Source organism: Ambystoma mexicanum, chromosome 6p (genome assembly GCF_040938575.1).
Source record: "Ambystoma mexicanum isolate Mex_15411 chromosome 6p, UKY_AmexF1_1, whole genome shotgun sequence".
Taxonomy (NCBI): domain Eukaryota; kingdom Metazoa; phylum Chordata; class Amphibia; order Caudata; family Ambystomatidae; genus Ambystoma; species Ambystoma mexicanum.
This window is the reverse complement of record NC_090935.1, coordinates 1,501,369,516-1,501,393,158: the sequence shown is the minus strand read 5'-3', so window position 1 is coordinate 1,501,393,158 and position 23,643 is coordinate 1,501,369,516. Positions and strand designations below refer to the sequence as shown.

The 23,643-nt window shown below is 45.8% G+C and overlaps 1 protein-coding gene across 1 annotated transcript in view; it reads right to left on the bottom strand.

Moving 5' to 3' along the window:
* The window catches only part of ANXA3 (annexin A3), a 542,330-nt gene that overhangs the window by 336,880 nt on the left and 181,807 nt on the right, over positions 1-23,643 (bottom strand). Inside the window, exon 7 of the mRNA XM_069626342.1 lies at positions 10,938-11,017. Coding sequence (XP_069482443.1) covers positions 10,938-11,017 — 80 coding nt within the window. The remainder of the gene's footprint in view (positions 1-10,937; positions 11,018-23,643) is intronic.

Here is a 23,643-nt window from a genome sequence, read left to right as displayed (position 1 = left end):
TTGCCAGCCGCATCTAGCTTCTTAACCTCCTTGTAAGAAGCTTGATGCACCATGGCCGAAGAAGAGGGGTTGGAAGACCTTTCTAGCGGCGGCCAAGACCACAAAGTCTGGGACCTGAGGCACCTAGGAGCCAAGTCTGGGATCCGGTACTACTTCTCCAACTGGTCATTTTTAGCAGGAGTGGTATTTGGAGCTTTCATGACCACTAGGCCATTCTCCGATATGTCGTCCAACAGTGGGACTGAGACAATGGTATTCTTGGATGACTCGTCGTTCAAAAAGGAAGCCTTCCCTTATCTTCTCCTCTGGCACCAGATTGAAAAGCTTGGCAGCTTTAGATATCAAAGAGTAGAATGAAAACCTGATCAGGCGGAGAGGCCCTTGCGGAGGCGTGGGCATCTGGAGGCTCCCCATCCGCAGGAATGTAGACTAGAAAACAATATCCTCCTACTCATGAACATTTACGTGCACAGTCTATAATCTAATGTTTGATAGGAGTGATTTTCACGGACAGGAAATTACATGTTCGATGTGCTATCGTGCTGTAATTTATAGATTGCACCGGTCGGAACTTCACTATCTCTTCTGCTCTTCCAACTATTCAGACAAGGTTATTGCTGTTTCAAGTCGCTGTGCGTTCTTCTGAGAGACAGGCCTAGGAACTCTCAAGCAACTACATATCTGTCAGAAGTACCTCTTTCTTCCAGAGCCATATTGACCCTTCCATTCAGACCTCGGAAAAGAATTCCCTCGCCCCAAATTCAAATCTGTGGATTCTAGATCATTTGATTATCAGTCTCAGTAATCATTGAAATCCTATTGTCTCATTCAGGTATTGCCTCTAACTTGTCAGAGAGCTAAACACGAATTCGCCACCTGAAGGCAAATACAAAGTCACTCATTGCTTCCCACCAGTGAAGCCATTATGCTATCAAGTCAAAAATTACAACACACTTCCTAAAAATACAAGTTAGTGGGTCCACCATAAAATATTTACCATTCAAGAAATTGATCAGAGTATGGTCAATGTAGTCTTTAATCCTTCCGAGCTCAATAAAATAACACGCAATGAGTTAGACAATATTAACATCCATTACCTGATCGCCAATACACAAGTGGGTGGGTGGGTGTGCGCGAGGGAGATAGGAACAGAGAAAGAGCTCGGGAGACAGTGTGTACTTGTGTGTTTTGCATAGCAAGCAATTACCATATGATATTATTTATGATCTACTTTTATGGGTTCCTCAAGTGGCAAGACGTATGTAGTTCATATCACGTGATCTTGTTTCCACAAAACAGAAATGCTGATATGGCGCCTGTGTATGAAACAGAGTTCAGGCACTTCAATGGGGTAACAAGACCCCTCAATCTCAGTGAGTTACATGCTTAAGTGTAGTCTGATTAGCCTGTTCTTCGGACCCAAACACTGATATTTTGTCTTTGGCTACGCTTCACAAATAGATTTATTTTATTTCTGGATGTTGTGAAATGTTCTTGCTAGAAACCAATGCTGTAATGCTTCCTCCCCAGCGGCTTATGAAAACTCAGGGAATATACCTGTAAGAACCCAGTTTCCATCTCCCTCCCACTGTTTTGGGTACTTGCGTATATGGTCACCCACTGCAATTCTCGTTTTCTCTTTAAATTTTTCATAACAACAATTTAGGATTAGGCTGATGTAGCGTCCCGCAGATCCTCTTAGTTATAGATTTAATGATTCAAGTTATTTAGGTAATGTTGAGATTAAAGAATGCCTCTTCTTGTGGCACAAAAGTGCAGCTATGATTCTTTTACCTTTGTGCAGCCAAACAAGCAACTGTGTATGCAAAATGGTCCATTCATTTATTACAAGTAGGATATAATCCATGTTTGTGTTTGCCTAGCATAACTAATTACTCAATTGCCTAATCTGTTGAGTTTTCTGGTAATTGCCTAATTCTTTAGAGCTCTGTTTTCTAAAAATCACGTATGCAAGTGAGCACTTATCTTGAAGTGTTCAAGAAGTCATTCTGATTATTAATGTATTCTCTGTGTTCTCTCCCTTTTATCCCTCCCCTCTTCTTCCCGCTCCGATCTCAATGTATTTACATTCTTTACTGTTATTCCTGCCTTGCATGTATGTTATGTGACATTGTCTTTTTTGCTCGTCTTTGTACTGCATGGTCACAGCCTTGAAGGCCCCAGTGGCTCTAAACATGTGTTAGCTGTTTTCAGTAATTTGGCTAGTTCCATGAACCATGTGCTTACATTGAATACATTTTCTCAGTATTTTGTTGCATATGCATTAATTTGTTCATCAGATTACTTGACACCGCCACTTTGAGGTTTAAGGTTTCTCTTGTGGTAGGATACTAGTTTTGGTGGATTAGAGCATTTAACCACCTTGCCTCTCCACAAGCAGCCAGGTATCCCTACTCAAATTTTAATAGGTTAGGTGCAGTTTGAGAATAGTGTTTGCACCCCCGACTCCCAGTCTCTGATATTTATAACCTACTTTTATGGGTTCCTCAAGAAGCAAGGAGTAAGTGGTCACTTGTCCATACTTCCTCAGCTATAGACTTTTAAAGAATGTAGGCTATTGAATTTCCTTGGCCACTGAAGCAGACCAGATGAAAAATCGTACCCTCATGATTATTTCCTCAAACAAAATCCAAGATTATCTACTCTGGAGTAACTGTATCCCAGATAGATGTCTAATCACCAGAGTACATTTTAACTGTTTACAAACAGGCACTGTGTTGGCAGCTAGACCGGGTTCTATAATGTGCGCCGTGTGATACTGAAGACATTGTATTTTCAGTTTTTCCGGCTTAATGACATTAGACGAAGAATGCTATTATATATTTTAAGACGTTCTGGCTATTTACAATGTCATCCTGCACTTTATTGCTTATTAATGGCCGAAAGCCTGCTTATAGCAGAAGGCTTGTTATTGTATTTACGTCAAATCTGGCGGGTTCCGTCCCCTGATAATGCACTACTGAACTGTATTTGATCATTCTTTTATCTTCCTATTTATTGCACATTGTTTACAACGTCAGATTATCATCAATTCTTTATATGCAAATTGATTTGCCTATATGCATTTGATATTCGTCTATTTTATGGAATGTTTGTATTCCGAATAAACACGCTTTGATTAAAATCATTTCCATGAGCATTCTGTGGTGCTTTACTTACAAAGCCTGAATAGTAAACCTACTCCCCACATACTCTGAGGTGTTCAAATAGTAACCCAGTTAACCTTGGGATTTCTGATATTTTGTATCTGACTTTTTAAAACATAAGGCCGCTAATACATGCGTTTGCTCAAACCTATCTTCATAGAATGGCATGCATTACTCACCGTAGTAGTATTTCTGATGATTGTATCTGCTTACATTCACATGCTGTGCATATGGTCTGACATCCAGTGGTAACCGCAGAGTATTGCATCTCGTCTTTCGGGGACCGAAAGGGAACGTCGGCATAGGCGTGTCCATAACACTATCCCTATCGTGACATGTAGTGTACCCAAAATCGCTCTCGCGCCGAGGTCCCTCCAATTGTATTTTTTCTGCCATGAGGGAGCCTAAGGCTTTAGTGAGTGGGTACATAAAGAGAGAGAAAGTAGTAAGACGTCTATGTTCCTTCTACCCCCAGCGGGGAGATAGGGAGTGTGTTTGTGAATCTAAGAAGATACAATCATCAGACATGCTATTACGGTGAGTAATGCATGTCTTCTGATGCTTGTTAATCTGCTTAGAATCACATGCTGTGCATAGACTAGCGAGCAGTACTCGGAGTTGGAGGTGGGTTGTGAGAAGGAATAGAGGAGAACAGATGTCTTAGTACTGCTTGCCCCACCTGAGAATCAGACCTAGAATGAGTGTTTTAGCAATAGTGTTTTGTAAAGGTGTGTACAGAACTCAAGGTTGCCGCTTTGCAAATGGACTCGAGAGGAACATTTGCAATGAATGATGCTCTAGGCTTGAAGGGCAGTTCTCCCTTAGCAAGAGTGTAACATAGTGTGATGCATTTGACAATCCACCTTGAGATAGCGGATTTAGAGACAGGATCCCCTTCTCTACCAGCTGCCACTGAAACGAAGAACTGTTTAGTCTTCCTCAGTGGTTTAGTTCTTTCCAGGTAAAACAACACTGCCCTGTGCACATCCAGTGTGTGTAGGCTTCTTTCGGCCATGTTAGTAGGGTTCTGGAAGAAAGTGGGTAGTTCGATTGATTGGTTCACATGGAACTTTGAGATGAATTTAGGTGCTAATCTGGGATGTGTACGCAGAACTACCTTATCTTTGTGGACTGTAACAAAGGGGTCTAGAACAGAAAGAGCCTGTAGTTCGCGAACCCTTCTGATAGAAGTGATAGCCACTAGGAAGGCTGTTTTATAAGTCAGGTCTTTCAGACTTGCTCTATGCATAGGCTCAAAGGGCTCTCCCATGAGCCTGGTCAAAACCACATTCAGATCCCATCCAGGGGCTGGGTGAGAAATGGGAGGATAAATCCTCTTAACCCCTTCCATAAAGGCTTTAATCACCTGTATTTTCCACCACGACACCTTTTGTTGTGAAGTGGTGTAGGCTGACAGAGCAGCCAGATGAACCTTTAGGGAATTGAAGACTAACCCAGTGTCCAACAGATGGGTTAGATACAGCACAATGTGTGTGGGTGAGCAATCGATGGGATTGACGCCCTTGGAATTCCACCAGATGACAAAACGTTTCCATTTGCTGGCATAGCAATAACGTGTATTCGCTTTTCTCGCTTCCCTGAGTATGTCCATGCACCTCTGAGGGAGTTGCAGGTGTCCAAACTCTATGATCTCAGGAGCCAAGCTGCTAAATTCAGGGTTTGTGGGCATGGGTGTAGGGTCTCCCCCCTGTCCTGAGACAACATGCTGTACGGGCAGGGTAGTTTTACTGGTGGGGAGAGGGACATTTGCATCAGGTGAGCGAACCAGGGTTGGCGGGCCCACAAGGGGGCCACCAGTATCATGGTAACTGGTTCCTGGTGCATCTTGTACACTATCTTGTTGAGAAGGGGAGTCGGTGGGGAAAGCGTAGACAAATTTCCCCGACCATGTTATCCAGAGTCCGTTCCCCTTGGATCGGTTCTGGGGGTGCCTGGAGGCGTAGTCTTGGCATTGGACGTTCTCCAGAGTTGTGAACAAGTTGATCTCTGGGAAGCCCCATTCTGCGAAGACATTGGATACAATGTCTTCGTGTAGGCGCCATTCGTATTCTTCTGGCAGAGGAAAATCTCTGCTGAGTATGTCTGCCAGAAGATTGAGTTTCCCTGGAACATGTTGTGACAACAAAAACATCTTGTGTTTGAGAGCCCATATCCAAATGTTTTGGGACAGCTTGGATAGCCCTGGAGAGTGAGTGCACCCTGTTTGTTTAGGTAATACATTGCTGTAGTGCTGTCCGTTAGGATCAGCACTGTCTTCCCTTGCAGTTGCACGTGAAAGGCCTTCAGTGCTTTGAACACCGCTAATCGCTCCAGTAAGTTTATATGGTTGGACGCTACTTGAGGGGACCACACTCCGTGGGCTGTCTGCTGAAGCAGGTGAGCTCCCCCACCCTGTGAGAGATGCGTCTGTCGCGAGAGTGGCTTCCGCTGCAGGGGTGGTGAAGGTCTTCTCCTTCAAGAGGTTTCTCTTGACCACCACTGCAGAGAGAGAACGAGGGCTGGCGAGACAACTACCAGATCTTCCCATTGTCCGCTGCCTGACATCACTGGCTGTTGAGCCACTCTTGCATGGGATGCATGCGCAGCCGCACGTGGGGAACCAAGTATATGCATGACGCCATCATTCCTAGCAAGCGCATGGCTTTGCGCACCGTCACCTCCCGACTGGCTACATATTGAGGAATCTGAAAAAGCATGTTCTGAACCCGCTCATTGGAGGGGAAGACGAGACCATCCTTTGTCCGAATTAGAGCTCCCAGAAATTGTTTTATTTGACTGGGGACTAAACTGGATTTCTTTTCGTTGATTGAGAAACCCAGACCGAACAGGAGATCTACTGCTTTTGGGTGTTCGAAAAACAAACGTCGAACGAGTCCCTTGTAATGAGCCAGTCGTCGAGGTAAGGGTAATCTGGGACTGATAGTCTGCGCAGGTGTGCTGCCGCCACTGCCAGGACTTTGGTAAACACCTTCGGGCCGAGGCGATGCCGAAGGGGAGTACCTTGAACTGATAATGCCTGTCCTGGATCATGAACCTCAGGTATTTTCTGTGCGCCGGCAACATTGAAATATGAAAGTATGTGTCTTTCATGTCCAATGTTGCCATGTAATCTCCTTGTTTCAGCAATGGAATCACCTCCTGCAATGTTACCATGCAAAACTTCTGGCGTTTTATAAACTTGTTTGCTGGGCACAGATCTAGAACAGGACGCATGGTGGGATCCTTTTTGGGTACAAGGAAGTACCCTGATTAAATACCCTTGTTTACCTGAAGAATAGGGACGGCTTCTATGGTGTCCTTTACCAACAGCGCTTCCACCTCTTGGTTCAGGATCTCCAGATGGTCCGGTGAAAGGCGCAGTGAGCGCGGCGGTCTGAATTGTGGAGGTCGGGTGAATTCCACGCAGTAACCATGGGCGACCATCTTTATGACCCACTGGTCTGAAGTTATTCCCTCCCATGCCATGAGGAAAGATGTTAATCGCCCCCTGACTGGGGTGACATGGGAGGGGACCTGGATTTGGTGGTCATTTCTGACCAGAGGCTATGGCTCCTCTGGGATTGGGGCCTCTGCCTCTGCCTTTGCCGTGTTTCTGACCCCTTGCTGGGTAGTATGCAGTGTTTCCAGAAGTCTGTCCTGAGTTGAAGTTTCCTGTGCCGTAGTTGTTTGACAAGCACGGCCTTGCCCTCGAAAAGGACCGCCGAGAGTTATTATCCCTCTGGGTGGAAGGCTTCTGTGTGATCTGTTGCAGAGACTTCAGAGTCTCATGCTCCTTCTTGGCTGTTTCCAAAGCCTCATCCAAACCTTCCCGAAGAAGTTTGAGTCCTCAATGGGCTTGTTGATGAGGGAGGCTTGAGTTTCCGGTTTAAAACCAGACGTACGCAGCCAAGCGTGTCTTTTCAGCCGGGTCACTTGGGCCAGAGACCTGCCCGCAGTTTCCATAGTGTCGATGGTGTTCTTGATCACATGCTGGTTAACTTGTCTCCCCTCCATTACAATAGAGAGAAGCTTTGATTTTGCAGGTTCAGGAACCTCTTGGAGGCCTTCCTGGAGCAAGTTCCGTTGGGCGTCAGCATAGCTTGCCAATAGTGTAGTATTATTAGCAATCTGCATAGTGTATGCAGCTGCTGACGTGACATGTTTGCCAAGGGCATACAGTCGCTTAGATTCCTTGTCCGGCGGTGACTCCCCCGTGGCAAGGGGTACCCCTGCCCTTTTCCGAGTGGTAGTCACTACCAATGAATCTGGGATGGTGTGCTTCTGATGTATAGAGGGTCGGAAGGGGAAGGCCGAAATAATTTTTCAACTCTTGGGTTCACTGCCCGGGTTTGAACTGGTGATACCTATGAGGGAGCCACTCTTCTCTTCACAGAGTTGAGGAGGGGTATGGCCTGGCTAGATGGAGGTTTCTCCTTAAGGATATCCTCCACAAAATCCTACTCAGGCACCGCCTCCCGAGTGGAAATTTAAGTATTCAGCTGCTTTTTTCAACATGGAGTTGAATGCCATTTGGTCATTCACATGAGAGGCCTGGCGAGCCAGGGTGGACGGAGAAGAATCCAGGCACAAAACACCAGAGTCCTGATCTTGCTGTGTGTCCATGGGTCTAGACCTTCCTGCTGGGTTTCCTCCCAGTTGTCCGTAGTATCCTGTTGTTCTTCCTCATAACTAAATTAAGCTTCCTTTTCTTCATTATAAATGTCCCTATATGTGTCCATGTAGACAACGTCTTCCTGCTGGAAGGCATGAGACTGTTCTTCAAACTGGAGATTAGGGTCCATTCGAGCCCTTTTCGGCAGAGGATGGTGAGAAAACCTGATAATCCTCCCCAGCCGATCCATACACCCTTTGAACTTCTCTGTAGTCCATTTAGGGGACCCAAACAGGCCTGCGGGTGGAGAAGAGACGTTTTCCCCCCTACAGCATTGAAAAGAGTCCTTTAGGGTGTCGGAGAGAGGCTCCTGCTATCTTCGTAAGCGTCTTAAGAATCGGCATCCCAATCCGCATCTGAAACTTTTTCTGCGGCTTGTCACATAAAATTGGGTGGAACAGGGGTAAGACCTACCGCCGCTGTAATTCTTTTGATGCTGTCTTCGATAGTCGACGAATCAGCGTGAAACAAAGGCTCAGATGGTTTACCGGCAAGTAAACTACCTTCCGCGGCACTAGAGGGCCTAGCGGTCAGTTTTTCAGGTAGAGGCCTAGCCATAGTTTGGGCCTACCGCGGCTTTGAGACCGTCGGATTTCCATGCTTCAACGTTTGCAGTTTTTGGAGTAGCGTCCTTGTTTGATTTGGACTGCCCAGTCGCAAGACGCTGCTGCTGATGCGGGGAAGGCTTTGGATCAGAACGATCCGAGGAAACCGGCGAAGTTTTCGGCAGCCCTGTTGGCGCTTTCACCTTTTTCGACAAAGATGTCAAAATCGGTATAGGGGTTGTGTGCTTAGTGTGATGCGCTTGTACGCCCCTGTCACCGGGTGTTTTCCCTGTAGCGAGACCAGAGTCAGGCCTTAAACGGTCGGGCACGGGCGTGGCAGACCTGGAAGCGTCCGCCTCAAGGTCTATAACATCCGCAAATGATGTTTGGTCATCCGAAGTACCCCCATCACTCTCAGCGAGTGTGGCGGTGGGGGAAGGGGGTTCCACCCGTGACATACCATACGTGGCCCACCGCTTTACACAGCGCTCCTGAAGGGCTTTAGGCCGAAGGAGTTTGCAGGCCGCACACCGCTTTTCGTCGTGCTCTAGGGGGAGAGAGACAGGCGTTACACGTCCTGTGTTTGTCCTTCCAAGGATATCTAACCCTACACAGAATCTAAAAGGAGTCCTTTCCATAGCTAAAGGGAAGGATGACCAGACCCAAAGGGAAAAGAGGGTAAAGGAGGAAAGACATACCGACAATATGGCCACCCCGACCCCACTCTCCCTACTGTATAGGTCGGCCAGAAGGCCCAACCACGTGGAAAATCCGGCCGCCAGATCTTAAGCGCTGAAATCCACAGCCGTAGACGAATCCCCCGTAGACTTCGTCGAAGATGTTCTTGTAGTTGAAGTGACTTAACGGGGAACAATCGACAATTCGGTGAGATAAACAATGTCTCTAGTAAGAGCTCCGCTATAGGGTGACCAGTTATCTGGGTGGAAAAAAACAATCTGAGGGACCTCGGCACGTGAGGGATTTTGGGTACACTACACGTCACGATAGGGATTGTGTTACGGACACGCCTATGCCGACGTCCCCTTTCGGTCCCCGAAAGACAAGATGCAATACTCTGCGGTTACCACTGGATGTCGGACCATATGCACAGCATGTGATTCTAAGCAGATTCACAAGCATCAGAAGCAGTCATACATTTCTGTGTCTGCTTTATGTGAAAAGAAGTTATAACACTAGCTTCTCCATACCAGCATACACAGCAGTCTCGGGAGGATAGCTCAGTGGCAAAGTGCTCGTCTTGGGAGCAAGACGACAGGGAGCACCACAGGTTCCATCCCCGTGTCTGTGCTTAGAAACCTCTGGGTATTAAGCACGTTATAAATAACCTATCATACAATAATATACTTCTTCTTCACCCAAGGAACTTTGCTGTAATCTGAAATTTTATTTTCAATAGTGAGGACATCCAACATGCATTCACCCAACTCATTTTGTCCAAGCAATGCTACCCTGGCTCATTCATTGACTTCTTCACAACCTAGCACTTTCACCCCTGATATTTGCCAGGTTTAGTATCCAGGCTTTTTGCTACTCTTAAATCCCAGATGATTTCACCTCGCCTTCGATAAACCCATGACATCATGATTCATTATGTCCTTATATCTGAGGTATTTCCCGTAACATTCCAGACAGCCACCATGCCTTCCCTTATAAAGAAAAACAATGTTCTAAACGAAATAGTTCAGCTATTTATCGAACTATTGCTGAAATTACTTAATGAACAAATGTTTTGGTATGAGTGACAGTCTTCGAAGTCTGCCAACATCCCCTACTCCAATCAGAAGACCAGTCTCCAGTGCTGGTTTTAACTTTAACTTTGCATTCTGCAACTTGTAGCTCTTGGTTTTTAATGCATAAATGCAGGACTACAAGTCCAAGAATGCAAAGGTAAAACCAGGACTGGTTGGAAGTCTCCCGAATAGAAGAGAATGTTAGCACGTAAATGTTTATACCGCCATTAAATCCGTTTGCAAACTACAGATGGCAAAGCATGACGACAATGATGGTATAGAAGGCTGCCTCGAGCAATTGCCAGTGGTTATGAATAATTCCAAAGCTTTTCCATTCATCACTCTTTACTATTGCAAGTCACCATAAGTGCCATGCGCATACACAGTTGTGGTTCCTGCGCCTTCTGTGTCTAAAGTCCAAAACTGTACCTCACGGACTACACCAAATGAGTCCGAAATATTTTGAGGTTGCTCATGGTTCCCTACAGAAAGGATGTGTGCCCAGCAGCTGGCGCTGGACTAAGGTCTAATTTGCACATGTTTAACTTTTTCTGTGATGTTGCAGCAAGAAGAAATACAACAGAATGGGAGGCTGCTCAGACCAGGGGTCAATGGCTATGATAAACTGAAAGCCCTTCTATCCTTCACTCTCCAATGTTAGAAAGAAATTGGACAATTTCCCAAATACTCCAAGATTACTGTATAGTGTACTTCAAAAACAAAGGCTGTAATATCATGCACATATAAGAAAAGTAGTGTTGCTCTAAAAAAAAAAAAAAAGCACACCGTTCATTTGTCTTACATTTGCTAGATTCAGCAGGGCTTTTCTGAAATCGCCACTTGTGTCAGAACTAAGGTCATCGCCAAGACTCCTGCCATACGCTGAAAGAAAGAAGAAGAAAAGTGTCACGATGCAACACACTATTTCATGAAAAACTCGTCCAGAAAAAAATATCACTCTCCACCCCAAAAAGTCCCAAGTGGTGCAAAAAGGTTAGGCTTCACTTTCTGTAACACTGAACAATTCGCAATGCCTAATCAGTCGAAAACCTTACCCACTGCTTTGATCATGAAAGAGGCGATTAATTGGTTAGCCTCCTTGTCCATCAACTCATATTCCAGCTACAAAGATCTGTGTCTCGATGTCTCCCCACTTTTCGTCAAGATTAGCGGCATCACAGCAACCTAGTATTCACTGCCTCATCGCCATACAGCTTGGCAATTTATTCCATACAACTTAGTCGATTTTGGTCTATTGATGTGCGTTTTTCATATTACAGGCCGCCTTACAACAGCACAGTGTTACAGTACGCAGCATTTGCACGGAGCATCTCCAAATAGGGTTTAAGTTATGCTACACAACTGAAATACATTATTCAAAATAAGTATACCAAGACCGTAGCTCAAGAGTAACTTTCTTCAGGCTATATATGTTTTTTCACTGACAGGATATTTTAACAAATGGCACAATATTTATTTACAAAATGGTACACTGCAATGCATCCACTTGTCTATTATTGTCACGCCGCCCGTCCTGGGGTCTCCTTACCCGCTACGGCGCTCCCCGTCCTGGAGGCTGTATCCTCGTTTTCGGCTTCAGGGTCCGGGGGTGTCCTGGGTCCCGGGCGCTTCCGGGTCTCCTACGCGCACTACTTTGCGCATGCGCGGGCGTCCGCTCTCCGCTCTTCGCGCATGCGCAGTGCGCAGGATGCTCGATTCTGGAGGGTATGCGGCTCAAGCCTCGTTGTGGGGTGTCCGATGCCTGGGAGACGGCACGGCTTGCGTTGCAAGCCTCCCAGGTGCTGGCGGGCCTATTTAAGGAGCCCTGATCCTTTTCCAAACCGCGTCTCAACGCGGTTTGTTCCGGATCGTGTCTTTGCTGCCTTGCGTTGTATCCCCGTTGCCTGTTGCCTTTCACCTTCCCTTGTTCTGCCTGGGGAACCCCTGCCTTCCACCTTCCCTTGTTCTGCCTGGGGAACCCCTGCCTTCACCTTCCCTTGTCCTGCCTGGGGGACCCCTGCCTTCCACCTTCTCCTGTCTCGCTCCATCTTCCTCCTTCCTTCCTGCTCCAGAGGTTTCGCTCGCCCTCCTTGGTTCTGGTCCCAGTTCAGTCCTTCCTGTTTGTTATTCGCTCTGAGTCTACCCCCCACAAGTTCCGTGCTCCTCTCCTTACCAGCCTGCTCTTCCTGTTTCCTTGTCTTCGTCCCTGGAGGGACCATTCTGCTTCCAGTCCCCGGACCTGCCTTCCGTCGGAATCCCACTAAGGACCCCGGACCATCTACTCAGAGGCTCCCCCTGCCAGTGCTTGCACTGTCCTGACGCCATTCAATCAGGGGTGAGCCAACCCGTGGCGTTGGGAGCCGGCTCACCTCCAATCCGGTTCCATTCGGGCTGGTGTTGGGCTGGTTCCCCGCGTCATCAGTCACGTCTATCCGGATCATCTGACAGTCTGGCCTCATCACCAAGGAACCCAACCGGACGAACAGGTATGCAGTGTTCTCGTGACGCTATTTACAACAATTATTCCATTGCAACGACCTGCTGGATTCTGATTACAATTTAATGCAATAAAGAATTGCAAAAAACAAAAGATAAACAGCGGATAATGCCAAAATCTCAAACACAAAGATTGTTTAACACTATGTCCTCGTAATGTTTACCAAAGCTAATTAGGCTCTGCTGATAGGCCGCCGTCTTCAGATAGTAAAGACAGACATGTTCTCCAGCATCAACGATGCCAAGACTAGATGGATTACGGCGTTACAGTTTAGTTGATAAAGGATTCAATATGTTGTTGTGGATGGATTTGATAATACTCCATCATGGACTTCTCTTTTATGCCCATGTAGCAAACGAATTTGGGGAAAATCGCCATTTCTGTACTACTTTACAACAGCTCCTCGCCATCTTGTTGTACCCAAATAATGCTTTTGATTCAGAGGGTTTTCTGCTACTGTGCCCAACCACGGATTATAATGAGCCATTACTTTTTGTTAGTGTTAGTTATCAGGTGGCACTTTATTGCCACCTATAAGCCAAAAATATTGCATTGGAGTAGAGGTAGGAGGCTGAGGACATGTGAGAAGAGAGGTTTTTGGTTATTTACCCACCTGCATTGTCTGTGCATGGCCATGCAAATCCTTATGAAGATTCCCTCCCAAAACCTGCCCCTCCCTGTCCAACACACCTCCTCTTGGCATTTCTTTGAGCTAGCTCTATCAAACAGTAACATCAAGCTTTTGCCTGCCGGGGTTATTTCGATGCTGTCTGCTGATATCTGATGGCTTAATTGCAGGTGCAAATGTGCTACTGTTATCATATGTCCATGTGATCACACCATTTCCCAGCCGTTGCCTTTTTACAGGTCGGTAGGACCATTATGGCAGTGCATGGCGAATGCCTTTCCCACGCTTACACAAAAGCCAAAACTGTTGGCTTTGCCAGTGCTTGTTTGTTTCTTAACATCAAGGTTTTCAGAAAACACAAACCTACGGTCACTAAGGGCATCTATGTTGGTCCTGAATTACATAGGAAATCACTATAAGCCCTGCCCGCTCTTGCACTCAAGGGGCTAATGCAATGTATATGGGTGCCTTTGCCCAGTTTGCTTTTAGTCTCTAAAAAAAAAGATGGACAACTGCCCCCTCTACTCTTAACTGCAATGTGGTTTCCTCAAGCCCCCGCCCCTCCAAGTCCATGTGCTTTATCCAAACCAACCAAGCCTCATCTGTAGAGCTGTTATTCCCAGCCTCTATGTGCAGTTTCACTTTAAATGCCAGCCTGATGCTGGCAAGGTGCTTATTCAGCAAATAGACACTTCATATCATGAGCTTTGCTCTTTTTAAGCTCATGGGCCATTAGCAGCCACATTTGGCATGTGGGGTGTCACAAGCCTTTTAATGCACCAGTTCGCCCTGCTGATGGCGAACCAGTCTTTTCAGTAAAAACAATGTGTCTAATTGACCCATGATCCAGCACAATGAATACAGTTGAGGGAAGAAGCGTTGCTAGGGGGGGTTTAGGGGGCTATTTGGTTGTAGCTCCGGATAGAAGTTCAGGGGCTACAACCAAGAGGCTAGCTAGCCCTGACCGTCCCAACATTAGTGTATCCCCAGGTCTTTTCCAGACCTAGCAACACCCCTCGTTGAGTGTAAACATGGAGCAGCAATTCCCACTTTTGCACCAATCGTCTAAAATACATCCGCCCATACCATTTGGGAACGACCAGAGCTTGTGTGTCATAGTCGGGTCTTCCATGAGGTTACAATGCCTCCAGCATTCTGCCACTTCTGCGAGCTTGGTGATCTGTGCAACCCCTGTATACACTCTGGCGAATTTCATAATGCATAGTCCTCATCGAACATCAACTGAATTTTCAAAACAACCACTCAAATCCCCTCTCAGGATCACAGCAGCCTCTCGTCCAACCACCGCATGAGCTTCCCTTGCCTGCTCCGGGGAACAACGTCCTGAAAAGAGGCTTAACTTTTGGATAATCTGAGACCTCTCTGGTGGAGGGAGAGACACTCAAGGATAATAGGTTAGAAAATATTCATCCCTGCAATCTAATATACAAGGCGTTACATGTTAGGTAGACACATGCAGACAGCTCGAAGTGGAATCGGTACATAACGAGGGTCATGCTGCCAATTCAGGTCAGTTGGTTTAAAGGAGCATGGCCTTTCTCTTTCCACTCACGTCACCACTTATACTCAAGGGAATGGGAAGTCTTGTATTTTCCCATTGTAAATTTGTACAAGATATCGGGCGCTGCCATTTCACCTCTCTAGAGCCTCCCCCTACAATCAGTGATTCCTCACCTGCCATATGAAGCAGGAATATGCCTTCTATAGTTTTATAGAGCTACCCCAAGACCAGTGAGCTGATCTGTATTCAATATAAAATGTTGGGAATTAACCGATTATTAAGTTACATGGTAGGGAGAGGAGCCTGGAACATCAACCTGTCTGGAATCCATTACATTCTGGAATGGTGGGCCCTTGCTCCTCTCCCCGCTCCCCCAAGACGGCAGGCAATTTCTCCTCTTCATCACTCGCCCTATGGTAGTCTAACCCATAGAAGGTGCGTTATTACCGGTTAGGACTATAGTGTATGGCTCCTGGGTGCTTCGATTCACCAAGCAGTCGCAGCAACGGCAAACCAAAAGGCCTCTGCACCAATTGGCTGCTACAAATGCATGGCCTGTAATTTCCAACTCCTGTCTCCCCAAAGGGCCTGGCAAGCTGTGCTACTTCAAGGGTGTACCGCTCGTCTTTAAACTCCAGCCATACGAGTTCCCATTGATAGTACCCGCCTACTAAAGTAATATTTCATATTCTGCAGGGATCCAAAACTGTCTCCAGTGTCATACCTTGGTATTTGATGCTCAAACCTTGATGCCCCTGCTATGCTCAGCAATTTATGAACATGAACTGCTTGAAAGGCAGCCACCAGACAGTGACACCTTTTAAAAATACAACGCACTGAATTCTTGGTTAGCCAAGGTTATTGCATCATAAAGCGCACCCACAAATGTACTAATTGGCGCCAGGGAATAAAGAAATATCACGCTGCCCCACCAAAAGTGCGTAAGTGAGCCTTAGAGAAAATCCAGGTTTTTAAAAGCGCTGTGAACGGAAAATATATTAGAGATTGAATGCAGAGAAAGGGGCGGAACATTCCATAGCGGGGAGGCAGGACAGAAGGACCTGGCGTCTCCACAAGAACATTTAAAGCAGAGGATGTTCAGAAGCAGAGAGCAGAGAGTGTTGAATGAAGAGGTCAGATAAGTAAGACGACAATAAGGTAGGTGCTTTGTCACAGAAACCGTGAGAGGCGACACAAGGTTTTGAAACAAACTCATACTTGCCAACCCTACCGATTTAGGCGGTAGGATACCGCTTTTTAAGCAGTCCTACCGCCTACCGATTTTTTTACACCAAATAACGATTTTGTAAAAAAAATTTTAAAAAATCATTTTTTTTTTACATTTTTTTTTTTTGCCTACGCCAGCTCGGGGGAGTCTTTCAAGGGCTCCCCCGAGCTGGCGTACCGGGAGAATGCGCGGCATGCAGGCTTTTAATGTCAAAGGCACCCACGGGAGTGGGCTAAAGCGCCACTCCGCCGCAGGTGCCTTTGGCAAAAGGCACCATTAGCCCCCCACCACGCCAGCTCGGGGGAGTCTTTCAAGGACTTCCCCGAGCTGCCGTAGCGGGAGAAGGCGTGGCATGCAGGCTGTTAATGTCAAAGGCACCCACGGCGGTGGGCTAAAAGCGCCCCTCTGACGCGGGTGCCTTTGGCAAAAGGCGCCATTATCCCCCCACCACGCCAACTCGGGGGAGTCTTTCAAGGACTTCCCCCAGCTGGCGTAGCGGGAGAAGGCGGGGCATGCAGGCCTTTGATGTAAAAGGCGCCCACGGCAGTGGGCTAAGGGCGCCCCTCCGCCGCGAGTGCCTTTCACAAAAGGCGCCATTAGCCCCCCACCACGTCAACTCCGCCGAGTCTTTCAAGGGCTCCCCCGAGCTGGCGTGATGGCAGAATGCGTGGCAGGCGCCTCATTGTCATTGAATGCACCCGCAGCGGCGGGCTCATTCAATGACAATGGGCTGCTGACGCGCCCTATTCCTATCATTACCTCCTCGCCTGACTATTTTTGAAACTTTAAGATTCCTACAGATTTTTGGTCACAGAATGTTGGCATGTATGCAAACATGATGCTGTTCAATAGGAAGCCAGGACAGGTTACGCAGGACAGAGAAGATGTGAGAGAAGCAGCTAGAAGAAGAGAAGCATGAAGAAGTATGTGGTCAAGCCAAATATGTGGCTGTGTAGTAGTCCTGTTGATATCGGACTGTCACCAGGAATGTGTCGGAAAAGCAAAAACATGTCTTCAAACATTCAGTTGTAAAGGACCGGACACAACTACCTGTTTAATCAGAGGGCCCAAAGAAAATGTCCCGATTGAATTTAAGCCCAAGATTTGGCTATGTGATGACATGTATAGAATCAGAAGTAAAAACAGACTCATTTCAAGTATGGCAATGTGCTTATGCAGATTACTGAACATTTGACAGAAGTAGTGTCCATTGGCAAGGACGAAGGGTAACAGAATGTATGCAATTCACCGGTGTCCTTGCGAATAGACACTTGCTTTGACAAAAGCTACGAGGCACTGGCCCATCCAAACAAAGGAACCACACTTCAGCCATGCAAGAACTGTGGGAGCCAGTCCCCTGTGTCCGTCCAACACACAATTCGCCCTGTACAAAGGTTGACCAAGCAGCCATTTTCTTTCCTGGTGGCAATTTAATTAGTCACCACCAGTTAAAGTGGCAGCGCAGAATTAATCAGAGCATCAATGCAACCACAAATGTAATGTTTAAATTGACAGTACAAAAATAATCAAAGCATCAGTGGGACACAAGCCACACAAATGAGTTTTAAGTGACACTGCAAAAGATAAACATCATCAATCTTATCTAAATGACTATAGTATACAGTGAGCTATAAGTGTCGCACTCTGAAACGCCTGTGTACGAGTGCGATAGAAATAAAATATCAATACCATACTAAAATAGAAACAAATTAAAGCTGTTGTAACGCATACTGTCAACACTCCATCGTATTCCACATGCAAACTTTTACACGAACATGTTTCCACTCAATTGCATATCCTGTCACCTATCAAACCAACATTGGCAAAGCCAACATGTTGGGCTTTTGTGTGGGTATGGGATAGGCTTTTGCTATAATGGTACTACCTGTCCATAACATTGCAACAGTTGGAAATTGAAGGGATTGCATGGGCATATCATGGCAACATCTGGCTTTCAATGCCCATCTAATACCTTAAGTCAAACCTGCTGGCTGTGCTGTTGCTTCTTTTTAACAGGGCCTCAGCGCACAGAAGAGCTATACACAAAGGGGTTTAAGACACATTTGATGAAGACATTTGTATTACACCAGTTGCCACTTACAACTGCAACTAAAGCATTAACTCATTAGACTGCTTAGAAAAAAAATGTGTCAGTCTAAAGTTTGATTTTCTGCTTGATGGAGGTAGCTTCAAGAGATCCCAGGAGGATGTGTTTTGGGTGGGCAGGAGCCGATAGTGGGTGGGAATGGCCATTGTGATTAACATGGCCACGGGTAGTCAATGGGTGGGAAAAACTGTGTCCCTTCTCTCATGACATTTCCCTCTTAGCAGTACTCCAATGCAATAGCATCTGCTTAGATGCCCAATAGCCAAAACTAAAAAAGGCACATCTTGAAAAGAATATTTAATTTAAATGCAACATTTCAAGCTAAGGAATGCCAAAAGACATCAGATATCCTGAACATTGATTCACACCTCATGTGAAATAATTCACTGACCAATACAGGATAACCTCAATTATTTTGATTCTGTTCCAATGATAATTCATGGTTACCATCTTTCACTTTGAGACCAACACTTTAAATTATCAGGAATTTTAACAGTGTATAATTCCTATTGTGATTATCCCCAAAATGTTTATGGCTACTTGATTGCCTATATTTATATTATTAATAGCCCAAATGTATGCCTGAATGCGTAGCTTACCCTTCCTAATAGTGCTACCTCGATATGATACGATAAGTCATTTCTAACACGCCTGTACAACAGGGTTTCTAGGCTACGATATTACTTACCTACAGTTAGACCAACATCTATATGCAATAATCAGTGCTGCAATTCAAACATTCATTACCCATACCTTTAAACATATTTTCTTTGGCCCACAGATGTTGCCTATTAACAACAGGAGGACAGCAGTTGTCCTATCAAAAATCCCTCCAACTCTCCTCCTCCCCATTAAGTAGCAACAAAAGTCGTTTTATGTCCGAAGTAGCTACTCACTTGCGTATTTCCAAACTCAGGGACTTGCTAAACATATCAAGACTTTTACCCAATATGGGTTGAATGATATGTATAGGCGCGTTACAAATGCCATATCATAAGTGTTTCAAGGCGCGACGAGGCAGGGGGGGGGGACAAGGGGAGACAGAACAACGATCCTACTTGGCCAGGTGTCATTCAGATCGCGCAAGTGCAAAGAGTAGAGGGAAAGGGAAAAGTGCATAGTTGAATAGGGGTTCAATGACTTATCTGTTTGACTAAAATCTCTTTTCGTCTTGCACAAGGCTATTCTCTGAATACAGTGTTTTTCATTGTAAGGTTGAAAGTAGGACAGCTACTGCCATATAGGTAGATTTCAATGCAGTAGGCATCCTAAAAATGCACAAATCTACCTGGTTATCTACAGCCTTAATTTCTACATCCAGGTAGATAACCTCCACTTTAGACTATTCATGGGAAAGCGTCACGTTTACACTATTTTAACTTAGATTATCTGCAAAATCTTTGTTGAGGCGTGCCCCTTTTCCAGACTATCGTCAATGTAGCATAGCCACAATACAATATTTTCCATCCACCTTTATTCAGTTTCTGCAAAGGCCCATGTCTGCACCCACCATTCAACCGAATGATTGGCATAGAAGGGAGCACAACATGAAACCATGGCAGTATATTGCAGCTCTACATAATATTTGGCAAACAAAGGGAATACCTTGTCGCCCCAAGTCCCCACCATAGGGCAGGAGACAATCACGAGACCCACTTGGGAGATGGTCATTTTAAGGGAAGTAGCCCTTCAACCTGTGACGCAGAGGCCACACAGGATCAGGGAAAAAGACTCACCTAAGCATCAAAAGTCAGTGTTTTTGTTTCACTGAAGCTGAGGTATCTATAGCTACTGCCCCTTGAAGGGGTGATCCCCCTACCTCCCCCCCCCCCCCCCCAAGAACCAGATGTGCATGTGTCCTCAGCTCTCAGCTTGTGAGTGCAAGTATCTCATCAAAATCTACATCTAAACATACAGAAGGAAGGTGACTGACCCGAAGTAGAAGGGGAGACTGCCAGTTAAGGGAACCTACGGAGGACCACCAATAGGTGGGGCCAGTGTAAGCCCAAACTACCCTATCAGAGCTGGAAGTCATCCTCCGTGGTGGGGGCCACTAGCCAAACACTACACAAGCAGTCTGAAGAGACATCTGGATTTCCTTGAGAGAGAGAGGGACAGAGACAGAGACAGAGAGAGACAGAGAGAGAGACAGACAGAGACAGAGAGACAGAGACAGACAGAGACACAGACAGAGACACAGAGACAGAGAGAGACAGAGAGAGACAGAGAGAGAAACACAGAGACAGAGAGAGACAGAGAGAGAGACACAGAGACAGAGACACAGACAGAGACACAGACAGAGACACAGAGACAGACAGAGACACAGACAGAGACACAGAGACAGAGAGAGACAGAGAGAGAGACAGAGACAGAGAGAGACAGAGAGAGACAGAGAGAGACAGAGAGAGACAGACAGGAAGGCAGGACCAGGATGTGGTAGGCAGACAGAGGACCACCCAAGGGGAGGGATGAGCCAATGCAAAGTCTCATACACGGGATGAAAGCCAAACCAGGAGCCAGAGTCAGAGAGCCAAACCCCATACTAGCCAACACCCCTGAACTCCCCTTCTTTCAAAGGAGAGAGTTTAGAAGGACGAACCCAGTATTATTAAAGACAGTCCCAGTCTGTCAGTTTAGGTGTTTGGAGAAGGAGTTGGAGACCAGAGAAAAAAGTGGGTTTTGAGAAGGCCGTAGGAAGGAGCGGTAAGAGTGTGATTAGAAGCAGGAGCCCAGGTATTGGAAGGAAGACTGGAAATAGAAGAAAAGGTGCGGAGGAGAGGTGGCCAAAGGTAGTAAACATCAGGAATCAAAGGGAGATTATTATCAGAATGAGCTGGAGGATATGATTGCAGGAGGAGAGAGGTGAGATTGCTAAGGCAGAGGAGGGTAAACATCAATAGGAGGTTTGTGACTTTGCTAAGGAAGAACACAGAAGTTGATCAGGAGGTGGTTGGTGTAGTTGGTCAGGAGGAGGTCTGCAGTGTTGGCCAAGATGAGGGGAAGAGGTGAATATCAGAAAGTGAACAAACTGAAGGGGTCTGGAGATTAGCAGAAAGCATAGTCTGTGAAGAAGGGGTAGGAGTTCTGGAAACCCTCAAGAGTAACTGAGAATCGGAAAAAGTTACTGAATGAGTGAAAAGGTAAGGAGGTGAAGAGTGGCTTGGAGTAAAACTGGGGGCACAAGGGCTGAAGCCGGTGAGGTGGCTGAGATAGCTTCTGGTTGGAAGGTTGGTGGTCCCTGGGGACTGGGGGGGCAATGGTGAAGGAGAGGGAGGAGACAAGAAAAGGGTACTTTGGCGAATGAGGAGTGCCCAAATGAGTGAAAAGGACAATAGAAATCAGGGGGTGGTGGGGGTGACCTTGAAAGTGATGAGGTGGTTAAGAAAGAGGGAGCTGGAAGAGAGATACAGAGGGATTGTGCAATAACCTATTTGGTAAATAGACTATTGGAACACTGAGATAAGAACAGGCAAAGCGGAGATGATGGGACAATGCTACAGGGAAGACAAAGAAGGAGGTCTGAAAGCAAGAAAGACAAGGGGTGTGAGCAGCTGAGGCTCAGACATCCAGAGGAAAGCCTAAGACTCGAGGAATTGGTCACACACTGACTTCCAAAAGCTCCCAGTCTCCTCGCTGCACTATGGAATGTGCCACACCCATTTCACAACATCTTCATGCCCTTGCTGGGGCAGTGAAAATGACATGCTTGGGGATTTGCTGAAAGCGACAGACAGCACGACTTGCCCTGGAAAAAAGTTTGCAATGCCGGTGTAACCTCTCTCATCAATTAATCTTGAGGACTGACCATTGCACCTGCAGAGATGATGCTTGGGGAGACTTTTTGATGCACCACTTCCAAGACCCCAGGATGGGATCGCCTGCACTATCTGAAACCCAAGAAACTTAGTTACCCATCTTTTTTTGAGAGACCATAGTACGCTGAATCTCTGCATTGCACTGTATAGCAAACCAGTTTGCTATTTTACACCTGCCTTGTAAAGGTCCCCAAATAAACTATCATTTTGTGTGTGTGTCTGGTCTATTCATCCCATCAACTACATGATATGTAAATAGAACTTATTCTCCAAGCATTTTTCAGCCATATCCAGAGGCATATCAGTATGCTTTAGAAAATTAACAGGCTTCAAAAAAAAGTCTGTCGGGACAGAATACCATCATCATTGTAAAGGGAGACTAAAAATACAAGCCAAACAATCAACTATGGACATGCTGTAGTTTAGATGGAAGATACTGCGGCTAGTAGGGCCTCTGCTCCTATCGCCATGTCCTACGTGCTCTTGCAAATATGCAGGAGGTGAAGCCTGCACTAAGGACACACTGCAGTTTGAATAGTTTGGGCCAAGATGCTGGCTATTTTCTGCCAATGACAGGGCAAGGAGCCTGTGAATTAGCCGATATGGGATGCTCATCATCTATGCTTTGAGATAGTTGTATATAGCGCTGAACTCCGATGGATTGATTTCTGCAATTGATATGTGGTACATGGCTTTCAAATGGCCTCTTCCCCGGGAAGGTAATGATTTTCGTTATCTGTATGCATATTTCTTTCCTAAAGTAATGATTTGACTGTGGGATTTGGATCCTATGCTGCTGAATTACTGATTTATGATCCACTTTTGCACACTGCATTTTTCTAACAGGGTAACCACAGAGGGCTTAGAGCACATATTTCTTTACAGTATTTTACAAACTTTATGGTCTACTTTGAAGATGTACGCAGCACATTGTCCGGGTCACAGTAGATCCATGAGAAGTGTCTGGAATGCATATCCTTCAAGCCTCCATGAACTCTATGAACCATTGTGAATTTGCACGTTGCCCTTTTATTTTTCCCGGTGACTCTGGGCTCAGATAAAGAGGTTAGAGCCCACATGGTTTGTATTTGTTATCTGAACTGAACTTTATATTTTTTGCATTTTGGCTCGGGTGACAAACAGCCCTAGGTCGGGTTTCAAATTGCACCTTACATCATTGTGGTTTGGTTGAAGTAAAGAGATCCAGCATGTAAGGGTGACTGGGGTCATTTAAGTAGCTTGGAACCCTTTTTAGCAGCTTGGTACCCTTTATCTCTTTTTGTCTTAGACTTCTTCTGCTGGAATATAGGTACTGATATGGCTAATGGGAAAGCAAAAGCAATGCTTTCTCATGAACCAGTTACGGAGAAATCAGCAGTTATAGCAGTCTCAATTACAGAGGCTAACAAACTAAACAGACTTTTATAAATTAGGTGACAACTGGGAATGGCTATGAATAAAGGTTTTTATTCTAGCACAAGGTAAACTATTTATACAGTCAACTTTGAATTTCGACTCCAATGTTGTTGGTTGATCTGAAGACTTAGTTGAGTTCTTTGGACTGCTTACTGCAGCAAAGATAACAGGTTGCAGTAGAAACCACCCACTGTTAGCATCTGGGTGATCCTCCATTATAGTTTCAAATTCATAGGAACCTTAACTGGGTGGCAATTGAGATACATTCTGCATCTACATCATCCCTACTTTTTCT